The sequence below is a fragment of the Gossypium hirsutum genome, chromosome A12 (genome assembly GCF_007990345.1).
Source record: "Gossypium hirsutum isolate 1008001.06 chromosome A12, Gossypium_hirsutum_v2.1, whole genome shotgun sequence".
Classification (NCBI taxonomy): Eukaryota; Viridiplantae; Streptophyta; class Magnoliopsida; order Malvales; family Malvaceae; genus Gossypium; species Gossypium hirsutum.
The window spans coordinates 89,751,102-89,777,608 of NC_053435.1; the positions used below are offsets into that span (position 1 = coordinate 89,751,102).

Below are 26,507 nucleotides of genomic sequence, written 5' to 3' on the forward strand. Positions count from 1 at the left end.
TATCCTAGTTTTGCTATTTGACAGCTTTGACTTTTGCTTACTAAAAGTTAATTATCTCTTAACACAGAATTTTGATGATATTCCCGTTTGTTTCTCTTGAAAATAGACTCATTAATAATTTAAAATTATAAATTTAAGCCCCTAATTATTTTTCTCCAATTTTTTATGATTTTCGAAAGGTCAGAACAGGGGAACCCGAAATCATTTTCTTGTCTCACAAAATTTATTATATCTCATGATTTACAATTTCATTCTTAAACCGTTTCTTCTATGACAAACTAGACTCAATAAGCTTTAATTTCATATTTTATTCATCCTCTAATTTGATTCCCACAATTTTTGGTGATTTTTAAAAGTTAGACTACTGTTGCTGTCCAAAATTGTTTTAGTGCAAAATGATGATTACCATTTTTCCCCTGAACTTTTAATACATGACGATCTAGTCCCTAGGCTCAAAAAATGAAATTATTGCAATTTAATATTTATACCAAGCCTAATTATTCTCATACATACCAATCACAGCCCATGAATTCCACGAAATTTCAGAATTTTCCATAAATTCAACACTTTTCAATTTAACCCCTAAAACATGTTTTCATCCAAAATTCTTTAATAAAACACCTTTAAACATCCATTAACATCACAATTTCATCACCAAATAACAAAAATCATATGAACTTATCAATGGTAACTTCCAAAATTTTCAACAAAATCAAAAACTAATAGAATACTAAGTTAGACCTAATTGTAAAAGTCCAAAAATATAAAAATTTCAAGGAAAAAGCAAGAATTGAACTTACTTGAAGCTAAAATATGAAATACCAACTCAAAACCCTCTTTCATGGCTGTTTTTGACAGAAAATTGAAGAAGAAATGACCTAGAAATCATTAAAATCAACTTTGGCCATGTAACTTTTGTTAAAATTCCAATTTTGTCCTTTTCACATAAAAATCTTTGATTTTTTTCACGCTAGGCCGCCTCATCCATTTTAAAATGGTCCATTTTCCCTTTTAGTCCTTCCTATTTAATGGTTAAGCTATTTAATCACTTTACCAAGTTTTGCACCTTTTCAATTTAGTCCTTTTTATCTAATTGACTACCGAAACGTTAAAATTTTCTGATGAAATTTTAATACTACCTTATTGACACTCTGTAAATATTCATAAAATATTTATGGCTCGGTTTATAATACCGAGATCTCAATACCTCTTTTTCTCAATTTCTTAACCAAATAAATCTTTATAGAACAGTTTACTATTTCAAAAATCTTTTAAAAGCTACATTTGGCTCATAAATATTAAATAATATAATTTATGAGTTCATTTGCTAGATTTTGTGGTCTCGAACCACTATTTCCTAAATCGCTGAGATTTGGGCTATTACAACCACCCAAAAGAAGAAGTGAAGTAGAGACATTAGAGAGTTAAAATATCATCTTTGAAGAGCGAAATTGGAAGTGAAAGAGGAGAAAATGGTAGAAAAAGTGAGGAAATTAAAGAGACAATGTAAGTACTTCAAGAGATTTACTTTATTTAATTTTAATCAAGTATAGAGTATGTTAAATTAGTTGAATTAATTGTGAATGTGCTAAAATTATGTATGAAAATTAAAATGGTATATTGAAGTAGTAGAAAAAGAGAATAAATTGCAAAGTAAACAAAATAGGTTATGTGAATTTGAATGTTTAAAAGAGAATATAAATGAAGTGTGATAATATAAAAAGTGAATGTGTGGGAAAATTTCAAGTTACATTAAATTTTTTTATAATAAGGACTAAATTGTAAAGTGTACAAAAGTTTATGTGTGAAATAAAGTATTATGTTAGGAAGTTTAAATGGAATGTTAAGTGTTAATGAATTAGTTTCAAAGTGAAGTTAAAGTGAAATTACAATAAATAATGAATTTTCAAGATATTAGGAATTAAATTGTAAACTTGTGAAATTTATAAATGAAGTAAGAGAAGTTATAATTGAAGTTGATGATAAGTGAGTTTTAAGGATTAAATTGGACGATAATTAAAAGTATAATGATTATGTATGTCTAAATGAAAGTTACTACAAAGAACCATGAAAGAGTAAAATTAGCATTAAAATAGTTTCTAGACAGCAACAATGGTTCAACTTTGAAAAATCACCAGAAATTGTGAAAATCAAATTAGTGGTTGAATAAAACATGAAATTAAATTTTATTGAGTCTAGTTTTTCATAGAAGAAACGGTATAAGCAATTGAATTATAAATTATGGGATATAATAGATTTCGTGAGATAAGGTTAGAATGATTTCAGGTTCCCCTGTTCTGATTTTGTAAAATTATCAAAAATTTTAAAAAAATAATTATGGGTTTAAATTTATATGTTTAAATTCTTAATGAGTCTATTTTCAAGAGAAACAAATAGAAACATCATCCAAACCCCGTACTAGGAGATAACTAATTTTTAGTAAAGAAAGGTCGAAGCTGTCAAATAGCAAAATAGGGATAAATTTGAAGATTTTACTGTACTTATTGGCTAAATTATAAATTTTTAAATTTTTATGGTTGGAAGATATTTGAGTTTAGTTTCAAAAACACCAAGCAAATCTTAATTTGGAATTCTGTAGCTCAAGATATAAATAATTTAGTGACTATGACTCAAGTGAACAACTTTGATATGAACATAAGTAAATAGTGGAATTATAGATAATATTACATATAAGCATGTTATATACATTAAGGATGTGGAATGGAGAGGAGGAAGAGGAAATATATGAATATTCAGCTAGCATGGGTTTACATTAAAAATGGCTAATTTGCATGTTTTAGGCTTATGGACTAAATTGAATAAAAGTAAAATTTTAGGGGCAATTTTGTAAAAATGTACAAAATTACCAAATTGCATGAAATGAATTGTTTTATTTTCTAAAGTAATATATTGAAATAAATTATTAATATCAAGTGGGTTTAGAGCTTTAATTTTGTTTTATGATTATATTATAAAGTAATATTAATGTTAGTATCAAATTGTGAAATTAGTTAAAATATTAGGGTTTGTTATTAAATTTTTATTTTATTAAAGGCTGTATGATAGCCTAGAATATTTGGATAAAGCATTAATTGAGAAAAATTAGTTGATTTGATTAACTAGTTAAGGGACTAAATTGTAAAAGTTGTAAAAGTTGGGGTAATTGTAAAAATTTTGAAATTTATGGATTTAAGTGAAATCAAGGAGTTAAATTTAGTTTAAAGTAGAATTTTTATGAAAATATAAGATTAATTGTGAAGAAAATAAAGTTAGTCTTGGTTTAAGGGCTAAATTGGAAATTAAGCAATATTTGAGTAAAATTTTAAATATTCAATATGAAATGGAATTGTGTTGTATTGATGATTTTTAATTGTTTTAATTTTGTAGCTAACATCGTATCGGAATCCTCAACTAAAAAAGGGGAAAGATAAAGTCGACGTAGAATAGCTCGAAATTCCTGGTTTGTATTTCTATAATCCGAACTTAGTTATTAATTGTTGTATTTTTTATTAAATGTTTATGGTAATTATTGAGGTGAGTAATTGATATTTTGATAATTGATTGAATGATTTGAATTGATATATATATACTGAATGGATTGATTTTTGAATTGAAATGAATATATGTGTAATTATGTGATTATATGAAAAATCAGTATTGGATATTGATTATATCTGAAAAGTGAATTGAAACCCTATTAACTGTATCGGGCTGAGTCGAATATGGGCATGCCATAGGATTGGAAAAGTTCAGGGATTTCTTCGAGTTTGAGTCGATGAGACACTGGGTGTCAATTTACTACTTCGGATTAATTCGATGGTGCACTGGGTGCCAATTTACTTCGGTTTAACCAATAAGACACTATGTGTAAAATTATTACTTCGAATTATTCGATGAGGCACTGGGTGCCAAACTGGTGTTTGTTGGTTGGATCCATGTATCCGTCTGAATCCGAGTCCGAGTTGTGTTAATAGGGGTAAATAAATAATAAAGTTCTATAATTGATATTGAAATGGCATGTTATGAGAAATGAAAGTGAAATAGTGAATTGAAATTGATATTGAAATGGCATGGTATGAGAAATAGAAGTGATATAGTGAATTGAAAATAGAATGTAAAATATGTTGGCAATACATGGAATATATGAGTTATATACTCATGAATTGAGTATGGTATGAAATGATGTATTCATGAATTGAGTATTGTATGATTGATGCCATTGTACGAATGAATATGGTTGATATGTGAATAATCATTTATATAGCAATTATGTAAATTAGGATAATTTTTAACAAATAAAAAATGATAGTTATGACACTAGACATAAATATGTCCTTATAATTTAATTGTGCCTATTATATTATATTATATTATTTTTAAATATTCAGATTATATAAATACCACTGAGGTTTTACTCAGCGTACGGTTTTGTTTTCCGTGTGCAGATTAGGTATAGTGATTTTGAAGAGTTGTAATTGAGGTTGTGAGCATCCATCTCATCACATCTCCAAGTGCCAAAAGAGTATGTTTCAAAATTTTGAATAAAATGGCATGTATGTTTCAAAATTTTGAATAGGATGGCATGTACTTAAAAATATCAAGTGTCTTCCAAGTAGTAGGGACTAAAATATAAATTATAACAATTTTATTTTTTTAATGTTCAAATATATTAGTGATTTGCCAAAATCACTTTGGCACCAAATGTAATATTCCTATATTAGGTTCCTTGGGTCGAACCGGATATAGGAGTGTTATAATTGTAACACTTGTCAATATTTTTTGTCAAGTATTCTTTCTCCTCTTTAGCTGCTGAAAGGTTGGGACCTCCAAACATTTTTTTAATGATCCAAATTTGATATGGCTGATAAAATTTTCTTTTTCAGCTATACCAATAAGATTGTTGATTTCAAGATGAAAATAATAATAAAAATCATCTTCATATACCATTCGTAATAACATAGTTTTAATAAATGCAAAAAAATCTTTTAATAAATGAAAAACAATATTTTGAACTTTAATTTCTTTAACAAAACCCTATTCAATACTGCTTATATCAATGGTTCATGATCAAGTCTAAACTTTATAATAGGGAATTTTTCACCTAAATCGTTTATGAAAACATAAGCTTGTAGAAAGCATTTTGAAAAGGCTTTTTTGAAATTGAGCTTGCTGGTTGCAAATAGCTCCATTTATTTTTGTAAGTATTTCTATAGGTAGAATATTCGTAGCCTTATTATATAGACATAACCTGGACATTTTATTTATAATCGGGTTATTTGTTCCCTTATTAATAAAATACTAAAATATATCAAGAAGATTATTTATCTCCTTAATATCTAAATAACCAATTTCTAGTTCTTCCCAATCCCGATATAAAATGGATTTTAATAATAAATCATGAGCTTCTTGTTCTTTAGTTGTTTTTTCAACTAAAAATTGTAAAAGCTTAGTAAGAGCTCTTCTGAAATTAACTATTTGCTCAGTAATATGGGTTTCCCATATTTCATTAATAAAATTATATAATTCTGATGGTAAGCCTGGATTATAAAAATATTTTATTTCCTGAATTTGTTGTGGTTTCAACAAATTTTCTAATGCACAAAATTTTTCTGCTCCTTTTATGATTTCAGCATAAAGTGTTTCCTTTTTTGGGCCTTTTATAAACAATAGTCCATTCACCGACTTTTTTTAGAGGTTGTTTACCTCTATCCATTTGGGCTCTTAAGATAATCAGCAATAATATTGTCAATTCCTTTTACATATAAAACTTCAAAATTAAAAGTACATAATTCATTATACCATCTAATTCTCTTGGGTACAGTTTCCAAACTTTTGTTAGTAAGGAAATGTTTAACTGCCTGATTATCAGTTTTTATGATAACTTTTTCAGGTGCTAAATATATAAGAAAGTTTTTTTATTCCTTTCTTTATTGCTAATAATTCATTTATCATATATGACATAATTAATTTTATTTGGTTTAAATTTTCCCGAATTATATCCACATACTAATTCTTTGTTATTTATTGTTTTAACTTTTAAAATACAACCCCAATGATTTTGTGAAGCATCTGTTTCTAAAATTAATTTATCACATTGTTTAGGTAAATAAACTTTTGGAGCTTGATTGATTTCAGATTTTAAATTTTTTTTTATAATTTTCGAGTCTGTTTTAGACCATATAAAAGGTTTATCCTTTTTTAATTTTTCATATAACATACCTATTTTTTTAGATAAATTAGGAAAGAAATTCTTTCCATAAATTATAATTCCTAAAAATTGTTGCTTTTTATCTTCAATTTTTTTAAGGAATTCTTTTATTTTTACTATCATATGATCTTGTAGTTTAAGACCATCTGTAGATGATTTTAATCCTAAAAATTCTATTTCTATTTTTTTTAGCTCGATTTTCTTAGGGCTTAGTAAGATTCCATGTTTTATGAATTCTTAAGAAATGATATTTAAATGTGTTCTATATAATTTTAGTGTATCTGAAAATATCAAAATATTATCTATATAAACTACACAAAATTTTTTATATTTATTAAATATAGAATTCATCCATCTTTGAAAGATTTGTGGTGTATTACATAATCCGAATGACATTACTTTCCATTGATAATGTCCATTAAGTGCACTAAAAACTATCAAAGGTTGGATTTTTCTATTAGCGTGATTTGCCAGAATCCTTATTTAAAGTCAAATTTGCTAAAATATTTTGCTTGTTTAGCTTGATTAATCAAAACATCATTTCTTGGAATAAAATATCCATAAAAATAATATTTTGATTTAATCTTTTATATTAATGACCATTCTAGCTTTTCCTCTTTTTATTTAAGCATGATTTCTAACCATAAAGGCTGGACTAGAATGTGGACTATTAATTTTTTCTATTAATCTTTTTTTTCTAATAATTCCTTAATTTGTATGTCAAATTCATCTATATCTTGTTTAGTATAGATCATTGGTTTAACTCTAATAATTTTATTGGGATTTTCTAATTTAATATCACAATATCTAGGGATATTTTGCCATAATTTTAATGGTTCTTCACTAAAATTATTATCTAATATTTTAAACAACCAATGACTTATTTCAAGTTGTTTAATTTGTTCTTTTCTTGGTGGTGTAAATTTCTTATCACAAACAAATTTATGATTTTCTACTAATGGTGTTCCTACAAAAGTTTTTTCTATAGATAACATAATTAAATTTTTATCAATAGAAAATGGTAAATGTTGATATAAAAAATTATTACCTAATAATATATCTCCATGCATCTTTGGAAAGCATAATATTTTAGGTATCACAAATCTTACATTATTTTGAATTATGGTTTCATTACCATCTATTCCTATAGCTCTTATTGGATGCTTCATAAGTTCCTATTTTTCTAAAGGAATGACATTTTTTCTGCAACTACTAGTTCTAGCTCCAGTATCTAATAAAGCATGTAAAGAATATGTTTTATATTCTCTAAATTGAAATGTAATTTCAATATATGTGTAATATTTCCTGGATTGGAAATTTGAAAATGTAATTACATCACTTCTTCCAAGTTTCATTTGTTGGATTATTATTGAAGTTTGTATTTCTTCCATTCTAGTGTTTCTAGAAGATACAGAGTTTTTACTTGGTTCTATGGGAAAAATAGGAATATGAACTGTTTTCATTTCTATCGGTGTTGAAGATATAAATCTTCTACTTGGATTTTCCTCTTCCTCTATTTAAGTATTTGAGGGTAAAACCAAATTATCATTTGTATTTGTTATAGCTGTATTTTTAAAATATAATTTATCATCGGATCGCGACACATATTCTATTGTACTTACTGGTTTAGAAGTACTTGCACTACTTTTCCTATCTATCATCCAATCTCTTGGTATTGATAAATCTCTTAAATGTAATAATTTTTGTAGTATTTCAGTAGTAATTTTATAAGGATCAAGGAGTTCAATAATTTTATTATTAATTTCTTTGATTTCTACTTATGTTGTATTAGTATATCCATTAATAGAAGTCCAACTGATTGCTAGATCTTCTGCTAAATCATTAATTTCAGAATTTTTTATCTGAATTCTAAGGCATAAATATTCTTCTATCAAAGGATCTATAATAGATATAAAATAATTTGATTTAACTTTAAATCCTATTACTCCTGCATGTAAATTTGATTGAATTCCTTCAATAAGTGCTTTTATTGGATTTTCAAATCTTTTATCTAACAAAATTGCTATTATTGGTATATCATGACCTTTTCTAAATAAAGAACTTATGGTTATCATTATAATTCCTAAATGTATATATCCAACTTGGGGATATTTCTTTTTAATCCTCTTAACTTTATCTTTATTAAATAGTGAGATTTCTGTTAATCCACCTCTAGTATCTTCGGCAACTGTATTACCACTTATTTTTTATATATGTCTTTGACACCATATCTTATAATTAGATATTTTATAAGCTTCTTCTTTAGAAATATAATTTTTATTAATTTTTTTCTATCATTTCATCAGAAAAGTTTTATTCTCTGATTATATTTCCTAATTTTATATCTTGTTGTTCATTCTTAGGAATTTCTTCTAACTGATTATTAGAACTGCTTCCTATATTAAACGTAAATATATATTCTTCTTCATCTGTATCAGAATCTATTTCTGATATTAATTCGTATAATATTTCCTCAAGATTTATTTCCTCTTCTGAACATATTTCTAAATCTTGTTCTTCAAAGGTTTTAATCATTTTTCTAACACTTTTTCCTTTATTAGGACAATTTAGTGCTTATTACTTTCTTCATCACATATGAAACACTTACATTTTTGTTTTTTTAGGATTTTTAGAAGTTTTTCTTCTAATAAATCTTTTCTTTTTTATTAAAACCAGAATTTTTTTTATTTTCTGTTTTCCATCTAACTAGCTTATATTTTCTATTTTTCTATTTATGTTTTTTATAAGTATTTAGATGTACTGATTTACTTCTAAATTTCCATTCATTTTCTATAATTTTTGTACAATGCTTATTACTTAGTTTATGCTTAACTTGTTTAGAGGTCTTACTTTGTAAACAATGCATAGCTATTCTTTATTTTGCAAAATTAATTCTATTTCCTATAGAATCTATACTTTCTGATTCTACACCAGATATTTTACTATGCTTTTCTAAATAAGAATCGTATTTTTTTATACAAATCTCATCCCATTGTGGTGGTAAGTTATGGAAATATTAGTTTTTCCTTAAACTTTTTTTTATTTTTTAGTTTTTGATATTCATGAAGAAATTTTTTAGAAAATTCTTCTAGATATCTAATAACACATAATTTGATCTTTTTTTATCAGTGTATCCACAAATTTATGTTTTTAGAATATAAGTTAACACTTTTTTAATAAATCGTTGGGAGCTTGAATCTGTTGATTAACTGTCTTTTTTGTTCTTTTCCTTTTTCTGATTCTTCCCATCTTCTTAGGAATTGTAAAACATCTCCTTGAAATGTTCTGACAAAGTAGTTTAAAATATTTTCTTTTGACAACATGTTGTTAACAACTATAGTCATAGGCTGTGCCCCATCATCTATGGTTTTTTCATAGTCTGCTATAGGAATATTAATTAAATCTAAATATATTCTTCCTTGAGCAACATTTTCTTTATTTAAATCATCTATTCTATGTGGGATTGGTTGAGTAGTTGATTCTCCTATATTTTCTGATTTTATTTCATTAGCAACAATATTTTCGGTTTGATTACAAAAAATTCTAGTTGTGTTTTCAACTTGTTCATAGTTTTTATGAAAAGATCTTAAATAATCATCTTTTTGAATATCTGGCTCTGATTTTTTTTTCCATTAGAATTATAATTTGTTTGATCAGTATCCATTAGTTTTGATATTTCTATATTTTCTTCTTCACTGTTAAAATATTTTTTTCATCAAATTTGTAACTTGTAACGTGTATACCTTCCAAGTTTATAGAATTATCTGAATTATTATCAGAATTTTCCGCAGAACTGAATCATTATTTTCTATATGTTTACCGTATCAATAATAGATGATCTGATGAACTATAAATGGACACAAAAAATTCATAGTACGGTTATAGTTTTGTACATTCCAGTCGTATGCTCCTTTATCTCAATCCCCCCAATATATACGTTATTTTGAAGCATTCCCCTTAAAAAAATTGCGAGTGGTGTCGGATCGTCCAACCATGTTCTAAACATCATCTTCCGTAGAAGGAACTGTGGGTGACAGTGGCAATTGAATCATTATCAGCTCGGTTGAGGGGATAGCATTCGTTGTCACTTGTCTCATTGAATTCCATCTTTTCATCCAAAAAAGGTGGATTAGTAGGTGCAGGGAGGTCTTCATCTTTCTTTGTTAGCAAGTGTAGTACCTTCGACATTGATGGTCTTAGTGACGGGATCTCTTGGGTGCAAAGAAGTCCAATTTGTACCGCTCTGAAAATTTCATTCCTAACGTTGCTGCCATTGTTGTCATTGTGTAACATTAGATTTGGGTCATAAATCTCCTCCACAGTCCCTAACTGAAAATGTCTCCAAGTCTGCTCCATCACACGCAACCAAAACACATATAAGAAATCCTTTGTTCTCGAATGAAAGTCAGCTAGTTAAGTGGTGGTTCAAGTAGGAGAACAGTGGCAGATTTAGAACAAGGGACTGAAGCTTACAACTGTTACTATGCTGTCTGAATATTCTGTTGCTTTGCTCTTGTTGTTTTGCTTCCCTGTAACTATTTCGAGTAAAAGCACCCCGAAACTATAGACATCTGCTTTCTCGGTTAACTGGCCATGGGCTAGGTACTCCGGAGCCATATATCCTCTGTAAAATTTGAAAATTTAGAACTATTAGCCAATCTATAGTGAATCATGCCTGGAACAGACAGGACAGGAGGAATGTGATCCTTACAGGGTCCCGGCAATGGCAGTGCTGATGTGACTCTGATCTTCCTGGAAAGACCTTGCCAACCCGAAGTCGGCAATTTTAGCTCGCAGCTTCGAATCCAACAAGATATTGCTAGCTTTTATATCTCTGTGAATAATTTTGGCCTCGGAGTTCTCATGAAGATAAACTAAACCTTCTACAGTTCCAATAATAACTACGTATCTCTTCTCCCAATCAAGTAATTTGCCTCTGCTGGGATCTGTTATGTTTTTGGAAGGAAAAAGAATTCTGTTAGTGAACATATTTAAATATTATTTTAAGCTTGGTGTCATCGATATATGTAAAGTATCGGTATTTACCAAAGATGAAGCGATCCAAGCTCTTGTTTGGGAGGAACTCATAGACGAGAAGACTTTCAGGTCCCGAACAACTACATCCCAACAATCTGACCAGGTTTTTATGCTCCACACTGCTTATAAGTTTGACTTCATTGTAGAAATCGGCTGCCCTATGTCGATTGTTAAAGAACAACCTTTTGACAGCAATCTCTCTTCCATCAGGTAGAACTCCCTACAGAGACACAAAACGAAATATCAGACCATAAAACAAAGGAAGAATGCCAAAGACGAGCAATGGAGTTCAGAGGAATAGAATAAGTGCCTTATAAACCGTCCCGAATCCTCCTTGCCCAAGCTTGTTGGCATCATTGAAAGATCCCGTAGCACGATCGAGTGTAGAGTACTTGAAGTTTAAGTTGCTATCATGAAGGAGTTTCACAAATTTTTCTGAATCATTTGAACCTGAAAATGAAGGCAACCCGTTTTAACCAAAAGGAAGACGTGGAAAACTAGGTAACACAATTTTGGAATCAGTACCATATTATTAACCCCAAACTTGCCTAACCACAAAACCATGTAATTGAATAATTCATATAACCTTGACCGACTTACGTTACCTAGATTCAGAGCAGAATGTTTAGTGCAGGGGTCTCAGCATCGGCATGCTTAATTTATTGCTCTCATATTTTTATCCCTTTATTGTCGTTTATTTATTTTTTGTGCATGGGAATTTGATAGGTAAATCTTGTAAATAAACATTTTACCTCGTCTTTTCTTTTGTATGTATCTGTACTTCCAGATATAGACTCCAATAGCAACTCCGATCGCCAAAACAATCAGGGAACTGACGATAGAAACTACTATGATTATAACGGTTCCTGAAGTTCACCAATCCGAGTTTCACAGTCAGCTTTAAATAAATGAAAAAAAGGATTAACGCATTAATTAACTAATATTTGAAAGAGTGAGATGTGATAATTACCTCTTGATATTCCATTTCCGGGTTCTTTATTGAGGAAATCTGTATCAGAGTACCTGATGAAGCAGCCAGTGTTGAGTGCGCGTCCCTCCGACCAAGGCAAGCACCCTAGTACCGATGCTGATGCATTCTCTAGACATGTTTTACAAGAAGTATTGTTTAATGTCCTCCAGCAATTAGCCAAAACATAAGCCGACTCATTTGTGCCCGAAACTGCCACCTGAGCCTTAGCATACCCTTCATTTCCCAATGCAGCAGCAACTGCATGCGACACTGCCTGCCGTGCTGATTCTTGAAAATTCAACCCTTTGCGGCTTGTATTCCCGCACACTGCCCTGTCGTCTGGTCCTGTGTGCTCCTCAAAGAAGCTATAATTCTCGGCTCTCATGAAGCATCCGTCGAGAAAAATGCGACCCCCGTTGAACGGATAGCATTGAGGAAGAACTGTACGTGCCTCGGCATAGCACAATACGCAGTCAAGCGACGATAGATCCCCATAACACTGAGCAAGACCATAGTTCGTATCAAGCCCAGAACCTGTAACTGCTGTCCCAAAGCCTGAATCACGCATCTGTTCACTGATATTCTCCATTGTAGCAACAAAGTTAGAAACATAGATGGTCCCGTTGTGCTCAAGTTGGTGGCCACATGAAATATTCACTGTTTTGGCTCTTGGATCTCCTTTCACTCCTTCAAGTAATGCCAGAAACCCCATAAGAACCAAGAAAATATATCCAGAACCGACTACCTGAACTGGTTTATCCATTTTTTACGGTTACTTTGAAGGTTAGAGAAGCTAAATCATCTACTACAAGGCTCAAGACATTGGTCAAGTTCCATCAACAGTGAATTTATCAATGAACTGAAAAGAAAATGCAAATCATAGAGATACCAAAGAAAAAGATAAATACAAATTGAGAAATACCAAAGAAATTGAAAAATTGTTGTAAAATTAATTGTCCTTGGCAATTTTGTCAAAGAACTGACCACGAAAGGCGAGAGAAAATGGCCCACCTGGAAAACTAGATTGAATTGAATAAGTAATTAAAAAATATGGCAAGGTATCGTGTTCATATTGGGTCATCTCGAAACAGAGACAAGCTACTCGGCAGTTGTCTGTCATACAAAGGGCTCTTAAATTCAAATTGACTCAACTTGGTCTAAATATTTTATTACCTTTGAACAATAACAGGAGTGAATGTAACCTAATTCAGAAAACACTTTTAACGTATTTAATCCCAATCTAATTATTAAAATTAATACAACTACCAGTTATTGGTGTTTAGAAATGTCGGTACCACCCACGTTTATAGTAGAACACGTTGCAATAGGACCCGATTATTATAAATGTCACGGCATTTTCCAATATTAAAACAAAATTCATATAAAAATGTTTTATTCCTCTTTTAAATTAAAACATGTCATTAGTTTTTTAATATATTTCATCCATGTATGAATATTTGTTTCTTTAAAGAAAACAGATGGTAAGAAATGATTGGAAACCTTTCATAACTTGATAAATAACAATCAAAATTTGGATGGTATAAATAAAAAGAGAAGCTGCAAAAGAAGATCGTTTGGCTTGTTGCACTTGCTGGCTTAACTGAGCCATACCCATAAAAGCATTAATCAACAAAAACAGAAGGCATAGGGTCGGTTGTTCAAAGTTCAAACTGACAATTAATCCCAAATGAATGTAGAATTGTCTGTTTTATTCTTCGACCAAATTATTAATTATGTCTACAACTCAAGATATATCAGATCACATAAACACTTTGATTTAAGACCCAGAAAACAACAACAGATCTACAAATACCATAAACAGAAAAAGAACTTACCTTAAGTGCAATGAACAGCAAACAACTTGACTCGCAGAAAAGAAGAGCAATAATTGGAATGCAGAAGTGGAAGTGAGGATTAGCTTAGGGTTTAAAATTCAAAGCAAGAAGCTGATTTCCTGCGCGTTAGTGAAGCGGTGGGAAGTGGGACGCCAACCTTTTAAGAAACAAGACAAAAGCCAGGCAAGTAAAATAGAGAATAGGAAAAGGGAAGAAAACCACGGTAAGAGAGTTGAATTTTTTTCTTCTTTTATACGAAGAAATTCCCTTGTCTCTGCATATTTCTTGTCACGGAACATGTATTAGTGAATTTTGTGTAAATTAACTCACACTGCTCACTCATCTAAAAGTTCTTTTCAAACAAAATTCAGATGGGTTTTCATAAAGAAATGAAAATTCGTCAAGGAATAGATTCATTGGCCTCTGCCCATTAATTTGGTATGGTGTTTTTATCATTCCATTTTCCAGAAAAGAATATAATAAACAATTATACTATGTTTGGTTAGAGTTTTTATTTTTCATATGTTTCTGTCATTATTTAGTTCTAAACTATTTATAATCGGTAATTTATTAAGCTTTGTGAGCTTGATGTGTTAATTGTTTAAAACGCGTAGGTAAAATAACTATTCTGAGAAGCTATCATGTATTGGGAGAATCACATTTCCATACAAGATTTGATTGGTTTAGAGAATTTAGCTTGTATTAGATGAGCTTAAAATGATATATACATAGATTAAGTGTATTATTTATTACGCTTGTAAGCTTTGTGGTGTTTTCTTCATATGTATAATATTTTCAATATTTTCAAGCTAAAATGGTGTTGAATTCTTTTAACCGTGTTGTCAAGATAAATGTGTGCTTAAATTTGTTTTGAGGTGTCCAAAAGCTTTCAAATTTTAGAATAGTGTTTACTTAGATTTATCTAAATCATTTACATGATAAATTTTGTTAAAAAGAAATTATATAAATGTGAAGATTATCTCAATGTGACACCATTCATCTGTATTGATCATTGATGCGAGTAAGGGGTGTTACATTGACTCTTCGCACAACCTCTAATCACTATGTTAATCGTCATCTTCTCTTACACTATTCTCTTTATATTGACAATTTGGTTTGGTGAGTGTGGTCGGCATGACTCATCCTGTTAGCTTTAATTTTTTAATATTTTGATATAACAAATAATCCATCATCAAAAGTCATATACCCAAGTATTAGCTTTCAGTTCTATTAATTATCAATTAAACACAGGCTTTCAGTATATCAAAATATACGAGTTAGGCGCACATAATCCATCACTTACTTTGGATAGAGGTAAGACACTTTATGAATGTCATTGATGAATAAATCTTTAAACAAATCTAGGATTTATTCTACTTGAGTCTTGTCTAATGTATTGTGAATCCAAACAATCACATTTATATTTTTACATTTTGAGAGTCAGTTGCTACGATACCTAAGACAAAATATTTTCCTAATTGGACTTGATAAATGGCATAATAGGCTTTTAATCAATTTGCTCAATTCCAATTAGACTATGGATCATTTATATTACCTACTAATATAAGCCATCTTATCACATAATAATCTAATCACATAATGCAACTTAATATGAATTAAACATCAAGTAGTCATTGAGCCAATATTTACTTGTTTATTTTTCTTTGCGGGCAAAAATCATTGAAGACAAATACAAACAATATTGATGTAAATAATATAATTTTATTAAATCAATCTGTTCAAAAAAGTACAATTATATATAATAATAATAATAAAACAACTTTAAAGACATTAGATGGTAATAGAGAATTACAAGCTTATGAAAATTTTAGAACTTAAAAGCCAAATCGTGAAAAAGGGTCTTAAAAGGTGTAGATAATTTTAAGTTGTACTCGAAGTTAGTGTTTGTTAATGGGATATTTTTGGTTAATCTCGACGTGTATTTTTTTACTCTTTCGCTGATAGAATTATATGTAAAAAATGTTGCATCACAAACTTTGGAATTAAAGAAGCTGATTTCTTGTATCTACAGCATTATGTTTAAAAGTATTTTCTTCAAACTTGTATTATTTTGAGTGAACTTTCTTTTAAATTTTTATTTGAGGTTGCCCTATGTTAAATTAATAACATTGTTAAACTAAGGGAAATTTAGTGGATTAAAATGGATAAATTTGATATAGAAGGAGTTAAGATTAAAATATTTATTAGGTAATAATTTTTTATGTGTTTTTCAAGGTTAAATGATTTATAAATCATTTGGGAGCACATATTAGATACATCATATAAAAGCAATTCTGATATGTAGAATCTCATTAATTTAAAAAGGGAGGGGTGATTGAACGGATTGTATTTGTTGTGTTAAAGCATGAAACATATTGCAATCATTTCAATATTTACTTTTGTAGGCATCCAAACATAGCATTGCTATCAATTAATTGTTTCCAGAAAGATTTAAAGACGCCAATCCGTTGGTAACAGTATGGGCACTTGTACTATGATGGGAATTTGCCAGCATGTTGTTGCACTTCTTGTTTTGGTGGCAATGAGCAAGTGTGCTACACATTCACTTGTTTATGTTAGAAATTGTGCAACCAATGCTCTTCCTAAATTGCTATAGATGGTATTTTGGGGCCATTTTCATCCTATGCAAATCGTTTTGTTTTGAAAATTTTATTTTGATTACTTAATTTGATATTGTAACAGGCTTATTTTGCGCAGCCCGAGCCCAAATCAATAAAAAAACACAAATATAAAATAAAGTCCAAAATTATTAAAGTCTATTTACAACATCAAAAGCCCTAATTTCATCAAACCCATCATGTCAGCCCAAACCACAATTAAACAGAAACAAACCCATTACAAACCCTAACCTAGCCCAAACCCATAACAGAAAAAACAAAAATTTTCAAACCCTAGGTGCGCCGCACCTAGGTCTTCTTCCCTAGCCGTCAGCCACCGCCCCTAGCATCAACCACTCCAACTGCTCTGCCGCCAACCACCCTGCAAAGAAGAAAGAACATGCAAGATCAGTAGCAAAAAAGGAAGGAAAAACAGTATTTGTAAATCGGCTATAAAGCCATAGAAACCGATTTGTAATGGGGGGATTTTGGGAATAAAAAATCAGGAGATTGTGAATGTAAAATCAGTGTTTTCAAGCATATATTTGAATACAAAAAAAAAAAAAAGCAAGCATTGAAGAAAAAAAAATAGATTCAAAGGTGCCAAAGTCCCCCTTTCTTTTTTCTTTTATTTTCATTTTTTGACTACACATACATACATGTTTTCTCTATTTAAAAAAAACAATATATATATTTATATAAATATAGCAATAAAAAATAAAAAATTTACCTTTTTTCGATTTCCGGCGACCGAAGCCCTATTGGCTGGTGAAGAAGGGAGAAGGGAGATAAAAAGGGTTGAGAGAGTTTTTTAAACTCCTTTTGTTTTGAAGGCTGAAAAATGAAATTTTTTATAATTTTTTTGCATTTATAAGTGCACAAAACGGCGCCATTTTGGTGTCAGCATACATAGGCCAAAACGACGCCTTTTTGGCCTCAACCCGCGCATGCGACCCGACCCGCTAGGGGATTAGCGCTCTTTTGTTCTGATGGGCTATTTACACCCGCGGTCCTTCCACATTTTTGTTTTCTTTTAATTTAATCCCTTTTTTATTGTCCTTTTATTTTTTAAATTTGGCCACGCAAATTTTCTTGGTGTTCAATTCGGTCCCTAATGCGCGGATGAGCTGGGTGATGGACACGTGTCCGGAGGCTGGGTATTTTACCCGTTTAGTCCTCAAACCTTGGACATCTTTTATTTTTGACCCTGTATTTTTATTTTATTATAGTTTTTATCTTTGATTTCATTTTTGTTCCAATTTAGTCCTTGAGCAGTTTGGTTTTTATCCTTTTATTATTTATTATTTTTTATATGCATTATTTATTTTGGTATATTAGCTCTTTAACTGTATTATGAACTATGTATTTAAATTTGCTTTACCGATTTTATATTAAACTCACTTATTTTATTTATTTTAAATATCCTCTTTTATTGATTATTAATTTTATTAAATTATTTATCTTAGATATTCTTTTATAAAAATTATTTGTTTTTAAATCATTTCACATGCAATAATTAACTTTAACTATTCTATATGCTATTCATTTTAAATTTCTATATAATATTCATATTAAATTGTTTTAATACATATTATTTCGATTTTTTTTCTTTTTTATATCAATTATTCTACATTACCTTATTTATTTATTTTAAACTCTTTTTGTATATTGTTTTTTTAATTGTTTATTATTATAAATTTATATATAATGTTCATTCTTAAACTTCCTTTTTATATATGGATTATTTATTTCCAAATTTTTATATATTGATTATCTTAAACTTTTTTACATTATTTATTTTATTATTAAATTTCTTATTACATATTATTTATTTTAGACTTTTTTATTAATGATTTTAAATTGTTTTATATTATTCACTTTAAATTGTTTTCTATAATATCTATTTTAAACCTATTTTTTATGTATTACTTATTTAAAATTGTTTCAGTATTTATTTTAAATAGTTGTATGTTATTTATTTCATTCTCTTGATTACTATTGTTGGTATTTAACTGACGTGTGCCATGTGATTATTGCCAATGTGTGTTTTATAATTCGCTTTTCTGTATTTTCATATCATTGTTATTTACTTGTATAATATTGTATCCATGCATTATTATTCCATGCACATTACTATATTCTTATTTCATGTCATCGTATCGTGTATTAAGTTTCAACATGCTTATCCAATATGGATCATTTTATTTTACTCCAAAAAAAATAATGCACATCATTAAATATCATACTCGCTATATTTTAAAAAGAAAATTTTAAAAATAAAGGTAATAATCTTTTTTTTGGGGATTCGAGTGATCATGCCCTAACGTGCTGGGTTTCGATTTTTTTGTTTGACCCAGATAACCGAATAACCTTTTAAAATTAAGGTGCATGAGTTTTGAAAATCCAAAGACCGGCTTACTCTCGAGGGTTTTAAAATGTTGTATCCTACCGTGTTGGATGTGACATTTTATTACTTCGGGACGAGAAGGTCTTTAACATCTGCTTCGATTTATCTAAACATCTTTGCAAAATTAACATTAATAAAAAGAGGGATCGTATTCTAAATTCTTTTCGAGTTTTTAAATTTCGACATTAAAACATTAATTAATCAATTAGGTACCAATTTTAGGCGTTACGAGGGTGTTAATCCTTCCTCGTACGTAACTAACTCCCGAACCCGTTTTCTTGAATTTCGTAGACCAAAATTGTTGTTTTAGCAAAATAAAATATTTTGTTAAAACAATCAAATTACGAGGTGATCCGATCACACCTAAATAAAAAAAGATTGGTGATGACTCCCGTTTTTATTCGTTTTCATTTTCAAAACAACGTCGATTCCCATTAAAAAAATGGTTTCGACAGATATGATAAATGATTGTTTGAGGTGTTTGAATACTTGGTATTATTCTCAACGAACTCATATGACTTTAAATCTAAAAAATAATAGCATTTTTTGTTTGTCATAATAAATATTAATCCAACCTAATTTTACATGATGCACTAATTATCTTGCAAGGTTAAGTAATCATTGACTCATACATTATAGCTTTATTGTTATTGTAAAAGAGCTATATCGACGGTCAGATTTTAAATAAGTAATACTTACATTTAGTTTTCGAAAATAATTTTTAACCAATGTCAAATTTCTTTTCACTTCCTACATTTTTATATGAGGTTTTTTTGTCTCCTTTCAAAATTTTAAAGTCGAGAGAAAGTGTTTCATTTCATTCATCAAAAGTTGTACGTGTTGTTCTCTACTCTCCACAAACATGCAAAGATGAGTCATTCTGCTAGTTGCTATGCTTCTTAAAGAGGAGTCAATCCAAAAGCAAAAGATAAAGAAATACCGTTTCAAGCGGGTTTTTTCCGGTTTAATACTAGTTTGAAGCAGTTTACATAAACCTTTGTATAATAGTAGTAGTTGAACTATTAGATTTGTTGATTTGCAATTGAAGCGATTCTACTATTGGATCTACCTAACCTTCCGTTCTACACTAATCACTGAATGAACCCTCATCTTCTTCTACACTATCCTCTTCATACCAACAAACTCCTATGGATGGTTAAAGTTCAATGTAAAAACCTGTTTTTGTTAGGAATTTATATATTGACATTTACGTTACCTTTGATTTTTTAGTTATTTGCTATTCGTTGTCTAAGATCCTAATTTGGGAATTTTATATCCCATTTTGCTTACCCACTTCGCTTTTCAGATTATTTATTTATTTATTTTATTCTTATTTTTTTATTTTTACTTTAAGGTTAACTTATCATTTTAAAATATAAAGTAGTGTGTTGCAAGTTGACAATGCTTCCACTTTGGTGGTTGCCTTCTTTGACATCACTTTGATGTTCACCTTTACTAGTGCTGGCAAATAGGCGGGCTCGCATGAGTTAAACACTCAGATTTTTTATATTGATTGGATTCTACAATTCTAATTGTATTATGAAACTAGAAAAAGAAAAAAGAAATAGCGTAACATTATGTTAAAAGTACATAAACCTAACTTCCTTAGCTTACGTAATTAAGATCTCCCTTGGCCAATGATTTTAGTATTTACGTACAGCATTTCTAATTTTGTATAACTAAAAGTATCAAACTGATCTATAACTAAGTTTATAGGAAGAATGAAGCATTAATCGGTGTTAGAAACGGTATTGGACGTTATTAGTTTAAATCCTTTGTATCCGATGATATCCACATCCATTTATGCCTCCTCCAAATAGTGCAGAATGTCATATGAACTACTTCATCACCCAGTGATACCAGAAACACAGAGAAGCCCATCAAGATCACCCCAACGTGTCGGCTTTATCTTCGTGAAACTTGTCTGAAACATTTTCTATAAAAGCGGTCCATCTAGGCACCATCCTACTTTGAATTGTGCTATGCCCCGAAGACTGGATGTAAGATTCGGTCTGATAATTATTAGTAGAAGTAGTAATGTTTGGGCTAACCCCCGAGCTACTAGGACTCAAGATAGGAGGCTGCGTCGGAAAAGGGATTTCGCAAGTATCATCAGTAAGTATTTGCACAATTGTTGACATTGATGGTCGCAATTCTGTTGAGGCTTGTACACAGAGTAGGCCAATTTGAAGCAATCTACACGCCTTTTCTCGAAAATTGTGCTCTGTAACTGGATCAACAACTTCCCTGAGCTAATCTGCTTCATATTGATTCCATACCTTCCAATTCAAATATATATATCTTGCATCAGTTTAAGACCCCAGAATTAGAGACAAAAAAATTATCACAAAAGCATAGCGTAGTTGATAAGCTCTGCAAAATGAATTACCATATGTAGGATGCAGACCATATCCGGAGAAAAGCACTTGTTCCTCTTCCCGCAAGTAATTTCAATAACGAGAACACTGAAACTATAAACATTAGCCTTTTGAGTCAACATGCCACGAACAGCGTATTCTGGAGCCATGTAACCTCTAGAGATGCCAAATAATTGAATTCATGGTTAGTAATATGCAAATTAAGGTAATGTGCAACGTTTCAAATATTCATCAACTTACAAAGTGCCAGCGACGGCGGTGCTGATGTGAGTCTTATCTTCCGGAAAAAGTCTAACAAAGCCAAAATCAGCAATCCTCGGATCATCCAGCCATGTTCTAAAGATCATCTTCCGTAGAAGGAACTGTGGGTGACAGTGGCAATTGAATCATTATCAGCTCGGTTGAGGGGATAGCATTCTTTGTCACTTGTCTCATTGAATTCCATCTTTTCATCCAAAAAAGGTGGATTAGTAGGTGCAGGGAGGTCTTCATCTTTCTTTGTTAGCAAGTGTAGTACCTTCGACATTGATGGTCTTAGTGACGGGATCTCTTGGGTGCAAAGAAGTCCAATTTGTACCATTCTGAAAATTTCATTCCTAACGTTGCTGCCATTGTTGTCATTGTGTAACATTAGATTTGGGTCATAAATCTCCTCCACAGTCCCTAACTGAAAATGTCTCCAAGTCTGCTCCATCACACGCAACCAAAACACATATAAGAAATCCTTTGTTCTCGAATGAAAGTCAGCTAGTTAAGTGGTGGTTCAAGTAGGAGAACAGTGGCAGATTTAGAACAAGGGACTGAAGCTTACAACTGTTACTATGCTGTCTGAATATTCTGTTGCTTTGCTCTTGTTGTTTTGCTTCCCTGTAACTATTTCGAGTAAAAGCACCCCGAAACTATAGACATCTGCTTTCTCGGTTAACTGGCCATGGGCTAGGTACTCCGGAGCCATATATCCTCTGTAAAATTTGAAAATTTAGAACTATTAGCCAATCTATAGTGAATCATGCCTGGAACAGACAGGACAGGAGGAATGTGATCCTTACAGGGTCCCGGCAATGGCAGTGCTGATGTGACTCTGATCTTCCTGGAAAGACCTTGCCAACCCGAAGTCGGCAATTTTAGCTCGCAGCTTCGAATCCAACAAGATATTGCTAGCTTTTATATCTCTGTGAATAATTTTGGCCTCGGAGTTCTCATGAAGATAAACTAAACCTTCTACAGTTCCAATAATAACTACGTATCTCTTCTCCCAATCAAGTAATTTGCCTCTGCTGGGATCTGTTATGTTTTTGGAAGGAAAAAGAATTCTGTTAGTGAACATATTTAAATATTATTTTAAGCTTGGTGTCATCGATATATGTAAAGTATCGGTATTTACTAAAGATGAAGCGATCCAAGCTCTTGTTTGGGAGGAACTCATAGACGAGAAGACTTTCAGGTCCCGAACAACTACATCCCAACAATCTGACCAGGTTTTTATGCTCCACACTGCTTATAAGTTTGACTTCATTGTAGAAATCGGCTGCCCTATGTCGATTGTTAAAGAACAACCTTTTGACAGCAATCTCTCTTCCATCAGGTAGAACTCCCTACAGAGACACAAAACGAAATATCAGACCATAAAACAAAGGAAGAATGCCAAAGACGAGCAATGGAGTTCAGAGGAATAGAATAAGTGCCTTATAAACCGTCCCGAATCCTCCTTGCCCAAGCTTGTTGGCATCATTGAAAGATCCCGTAGCACGATCGAGTGTAGAGTACTTGAAGTTTAAGTTGCTATCATGAAGGAGTTTCACAAATTTTTCTGAATCATTTGAACCTGAAAATGAAGGCAACCCGTTTTAACCAAAAGGAAGACGTGGAAAACTAGGTAACACAATTTTGGAATCAGTACCATATTATTAACCCCAAACTTGCCTAACCACAAAACCATGTAATTGAATAATTCATATAACCTTGACCGACTTACGTTACCTAGATTCAGAGCAGAATGTTTAGTGCAGGGGTCTCAGCATCGGCATGCTTAATTTATTGCTCTCATATTTTTATCCCTTTATTGTCGTTTATTTATTTTTTGTGCATGGGAATTTGATAGGTAAATCTTGTAAATAAACATTTTACCTCGTCTTTTCTTTTGTATGTATCTGTACTTCCAGATATAGACTCCAATAGCAACTCCGATCGCCAAAACAATCAGGGAACTGACGATAGAAACTACTATGATTATAACGGTTCCTGAAGTTCACCAATCCGAGTTTCACAGTCAGCTTTAAATGAAAAAAAGGATTAACGCATTAATTAACTAATATTTGAAAGAGTGAGATGTGATAATTACCTCTTGATATTCCATTTCCGGGTTCTTTATTGAGGAAATCTGTATCAGAGTACCTGATGAAGCAGCCAGTGTTGAGTGCGCGTCCCTCCGACCAAGGCAAGCACCCTAGTACCGATGCTGATGCATTCTCTAGACATGTTTTACAAGAAGTATTGTTTAATGTCCTCCAGCAATTAGCCAAAACATAAGCCGACTCATTTGTGCCCGAAACTGCCACCTGAGCCTTAGCATACCCTTCATTTCCCAATGCAGCAGCAACTGCATGCGACACTGCCTGCCGTGCTGATTCTTGAAAATTCAACCCTTTGCGGCTTGTATTCCCGCACACTGCCCTGTCGTCTGGTCCTGTGTACTCCTCAAAGAAGCTATAATTCTCGGCTCTCATGAAGCATCCGTCGAGAAAAATGCGACCCCCGTTGAACGGATAGCATTGAGGAAGAACCGCACGTGCCTCGGCATAGCACAATACGCAGTCAAGCGACGATAGATCCCCATAACACTGAGCAAGACCATAGTTCCTATCAAGCCCAGAACCTGCAGCTGCTGTTCCAAAGCCCGAATCACGAATCTGTTCATTGATATTCTCCATTGTAGCAACAAAGTTAGAAACATAGATGGTCCCGTAGTGCTCAAGTTGGTGGCCACATGAAACATTCACTGTTTTGGCTCTTGGATCTCCTTTCACTCCTTCAAGTAATGCCAGAAACCCCATAAGAACCAAGAAAATATATCCAGAACCGACTACCTGAACTGGTTTATCCATTTTTTACGGTTACTTTGAAGGCTGGAGAAGCTAAATCATCTACTACAAGGCTCAAGACATTGGTCAAGTTCCATCAACAGTGAATTTATGAATGAACCTGAAAAGAAAATGCAAATCATGGAAATACCAAAGAAAAAGATAAATTGTTGTAAAAATATTTGTCCTTGGCATTTTTGTCAAAGAACCGAGCACGAAAGGCGAGAGAAAATGGCCCACCTGGAAAACTAGATTGAATAAGTAAATAAATAAAATGGCAAGGTCTCGTGTTCATATTGGGTCAACTCGGTAGTTGTGTGTCATACAAAGGGCTCTTAAATAGAAATTGACCCAACTTGATCTAAATATTTTATTACCTTTGAACAATAACAGGAGTGGATGTAACCTAATTCAGAAAACACTTTAATGTATTTAATCCCAATCTAATTATTAAAATTAATACAACTAGCAGTTATTGGCGTTTAGTAATGTCGGTACCGCCCACGCTTATAGTAGAACACGTTGCAATAGGACCCAATCGATTATTATAAATGTCATTAAAACAAAATTCATGTAAAAAAGTTTTATTCCTCTTTTAAAGTAAAACAGGTCTCATTAGTTTTATAAAATTAAAATTAAAATGGTATAATAAATGAGGTCGTTCAGAGCTTAAAAAAGAAGGCGGGAGAAAAGAAAACAGATGGTGAGAAATGATTGGAAACCTATCTTAACTTGATAAATAACAATCAATATTTGGATGGTATAAATAAAAAGAGAATCGGCAAAAGAAGATGGTTTGCAGGCTTAAGTGAGCCATGAAAGCATTAATCAACAAAAACAGAAAGTATAGGGTTGGTTGTTCAAAGTTCAAACTGACAATAAATCTCAAATGAATGTAGAATTGTCTATTTTGTTCTTCGACCAAATTATTAATTATGTCTACAACTAAAGATATGTCTGATCACATAAACACCTTGATTTAAGACCCAGAAAACAACAACAGATCTACAAATACCAGAAACAGAAAAAGAACTTACCTTAAGTGCAATGAACAGCAGACAACTTGACTTGTAGAAAAGAAGAGCAACAATTGGAATGCAGCAGTGGAAGTGAGGATTAGCTTAGGGTTTAAAATTCAAACCAAGAAGCTGATTTCCTGCGCGTTAGTGAAGCGGTGGGAAAAGGCACGCCAACCTTTTAAGAAACAAGACAAAAGCAAGGCAAGTAAAATAGAGTAGGAAAAGGGAAGAAAACCGCGGTAAGAGAGTTGAATGTTTTTTTCTTCTTTTATACGAAGAAATTCCCCTGTCTCTGCAATATTTCTTGTCACGTGACATGTATTAGTGAATTTTGTGTAAATTAACTCACACTGTTCGCTCATCTAAAAGTTCTTCTCAAACAAAATCCAGATGGGTTTTCATAAAGAAATGAAAACTCGTCAAGGAGTAAATTCATTGGCCTCTGCCCATTTTCGGCATGTATTTCGAGGTTGCATGGTAGCTACGAATGCATCGGGTAAAATACTAATAAAGGCTCATTTCCAATTTTTTTACGGAAATGGGTCGATTTCTTAATTATTTACCACAATAGGCCGAAAATTGAGAAATCGCATCCACGTCAGCGCGAAATCAGGGTATTTGCCAGCAAAGCGCGTCCCTGAGGGAGCGCTTTGTCCACATCAGCAGAAAACGCTTCCCTGAGGACGCGATTTGTGCTGATGTGGACAAAGCGCTTCCTCAGGGACGCGCTTTACCCATGTTTACAAACGATCAAAAAATTGACTGTTGGGCCGCCAACGGTAAAAAAAAAACTATAAAACCCCTCTCCCCTTGATTTTGTACACAAAAAAGTCCTCCTATTCAAATTCTCTCAAATTCTTCCAAAAATTCTCTCATATTCTCGCAAATTTTCTCAAAGCTCTCTTTAATTTTTGCAAAAAAACTCTATTTAAATTTTTTTTTGAATTAGTTGTAT

General features: G+C 31.4%; 3 protein-coding genes across 8 annotated transcripts in view; all 3 read right to left on the minus strand.

Moving 5' to 3' along the window:
* Positions 1 to 10,051: 10,051 nt before the first annotated feature.
* Positions 10,052 to 14,566, minus strand: LOC107928689 (cysteine-rich receptor-like protein kinase 2). 3 transcript variants are annotated; one of them, XM_016859941.2, is made up of 8 exons: positions 14,051 to 14,566; positions 12,216 to 12,902; positions 11,998 to 12,111; positions 11,556 to 11,695; positions 11,255 to 11,465; positions 10,920 to 11,154; positions 10,682 to 10,832; positions 10,052 to 10,555 (listed from the first exon to the last, which is right to left on the minus strand). In XM_016859941.2, exons 2-8 carry the CDS (start codon positions 12,802 to 12,804, stop codon positions 10,214 to 10,216), a joined length of 1,782 nt encoding a protein of 593 aa, XP_016715430.1. In that variant the 5' UTR covers positions 12,805 to 12,902; positions 14,051 to 14,566; the 3' UTR covers positions 10,052 to 10,213. The 3 variants fall into 3 exon arrangements, with proteins under 3 accessions (XP_016715430.1, XP_040938967.1, XP_016715429.1); XM_041083033.1 differs by lacking the exon at positions 14,051 to 14,566 and adding an exon at positions 13,227 to 13,720; XM_016859940.2 differs by lacking the exon at positions 14,051 to 14,566 and having other exon boundaries at positions 12,216 to 13,228.
* Positions 10,052 to 24,769, minus strand: LOC107928690 (cysteine-rich receptor-like protein kinase 2). Of its 4 annotated transcripts, none has more exons than XR_005906282.1 (9): positions 23,795 to 24,769; positions 23,581 to 23,694; positions 23,139 to 23,278; positions 22,838 to 23,048; positions 22,503 to 22,737; positions 22,265 to 22,415; positions 21,694 to 22,138; positions 21,465 to 21,546; positions 20,631 to 21,354 (listed from the first exon to the last, which is right to left on the minus strand). XR_005906282.1 is itself a non-coding variant. In XM_016859943.2 (8 exons), the coding sequence occupies exons 1-7, from the start codon at positions 24,555 to 24,557 to the stop codon at positions 21,797 to 21,799; spliced, it is 1,956 nt and encodes a 651-aa protein (XP_016715432.2). In that variant the 5' UTR covers positions 24,558 to 24,766; the 3' UTR covers positions 10,052 to 10,203; positions 21,787 to 21,796. The 4 variants fall into 4 exon arrangements, 1 of the variants encoding a protein (XP_016715432.2); XR_001692675.2 differs by having other exon boundaries at positions 21,465 to 21,609; XR_001692676.2 differs by having other exon boundaries at positions 20,631 to 21,376; positions 21,465 to 21,609.
* The window catches only part of LOC107928699 (cysteine-rich receptor-like protein kinase 3), a 33,572-nt gene continuing 27,695 nt past the window's right edge, over positions 20,631 to 26,507 (minus strand). The window contains exon 7 of the mRNA XM_041083032.1: positions 20,631 to 21,354. Coding sequence (XP_040938966.1) covers positions 21,328 to 21,354 — 27 coding nt within the window. The 3' untranslated portion in view covers positions 20,631 to 21,327. The remainder of the gene's footprint in view (positions 21,355 to 26,507) is intronic.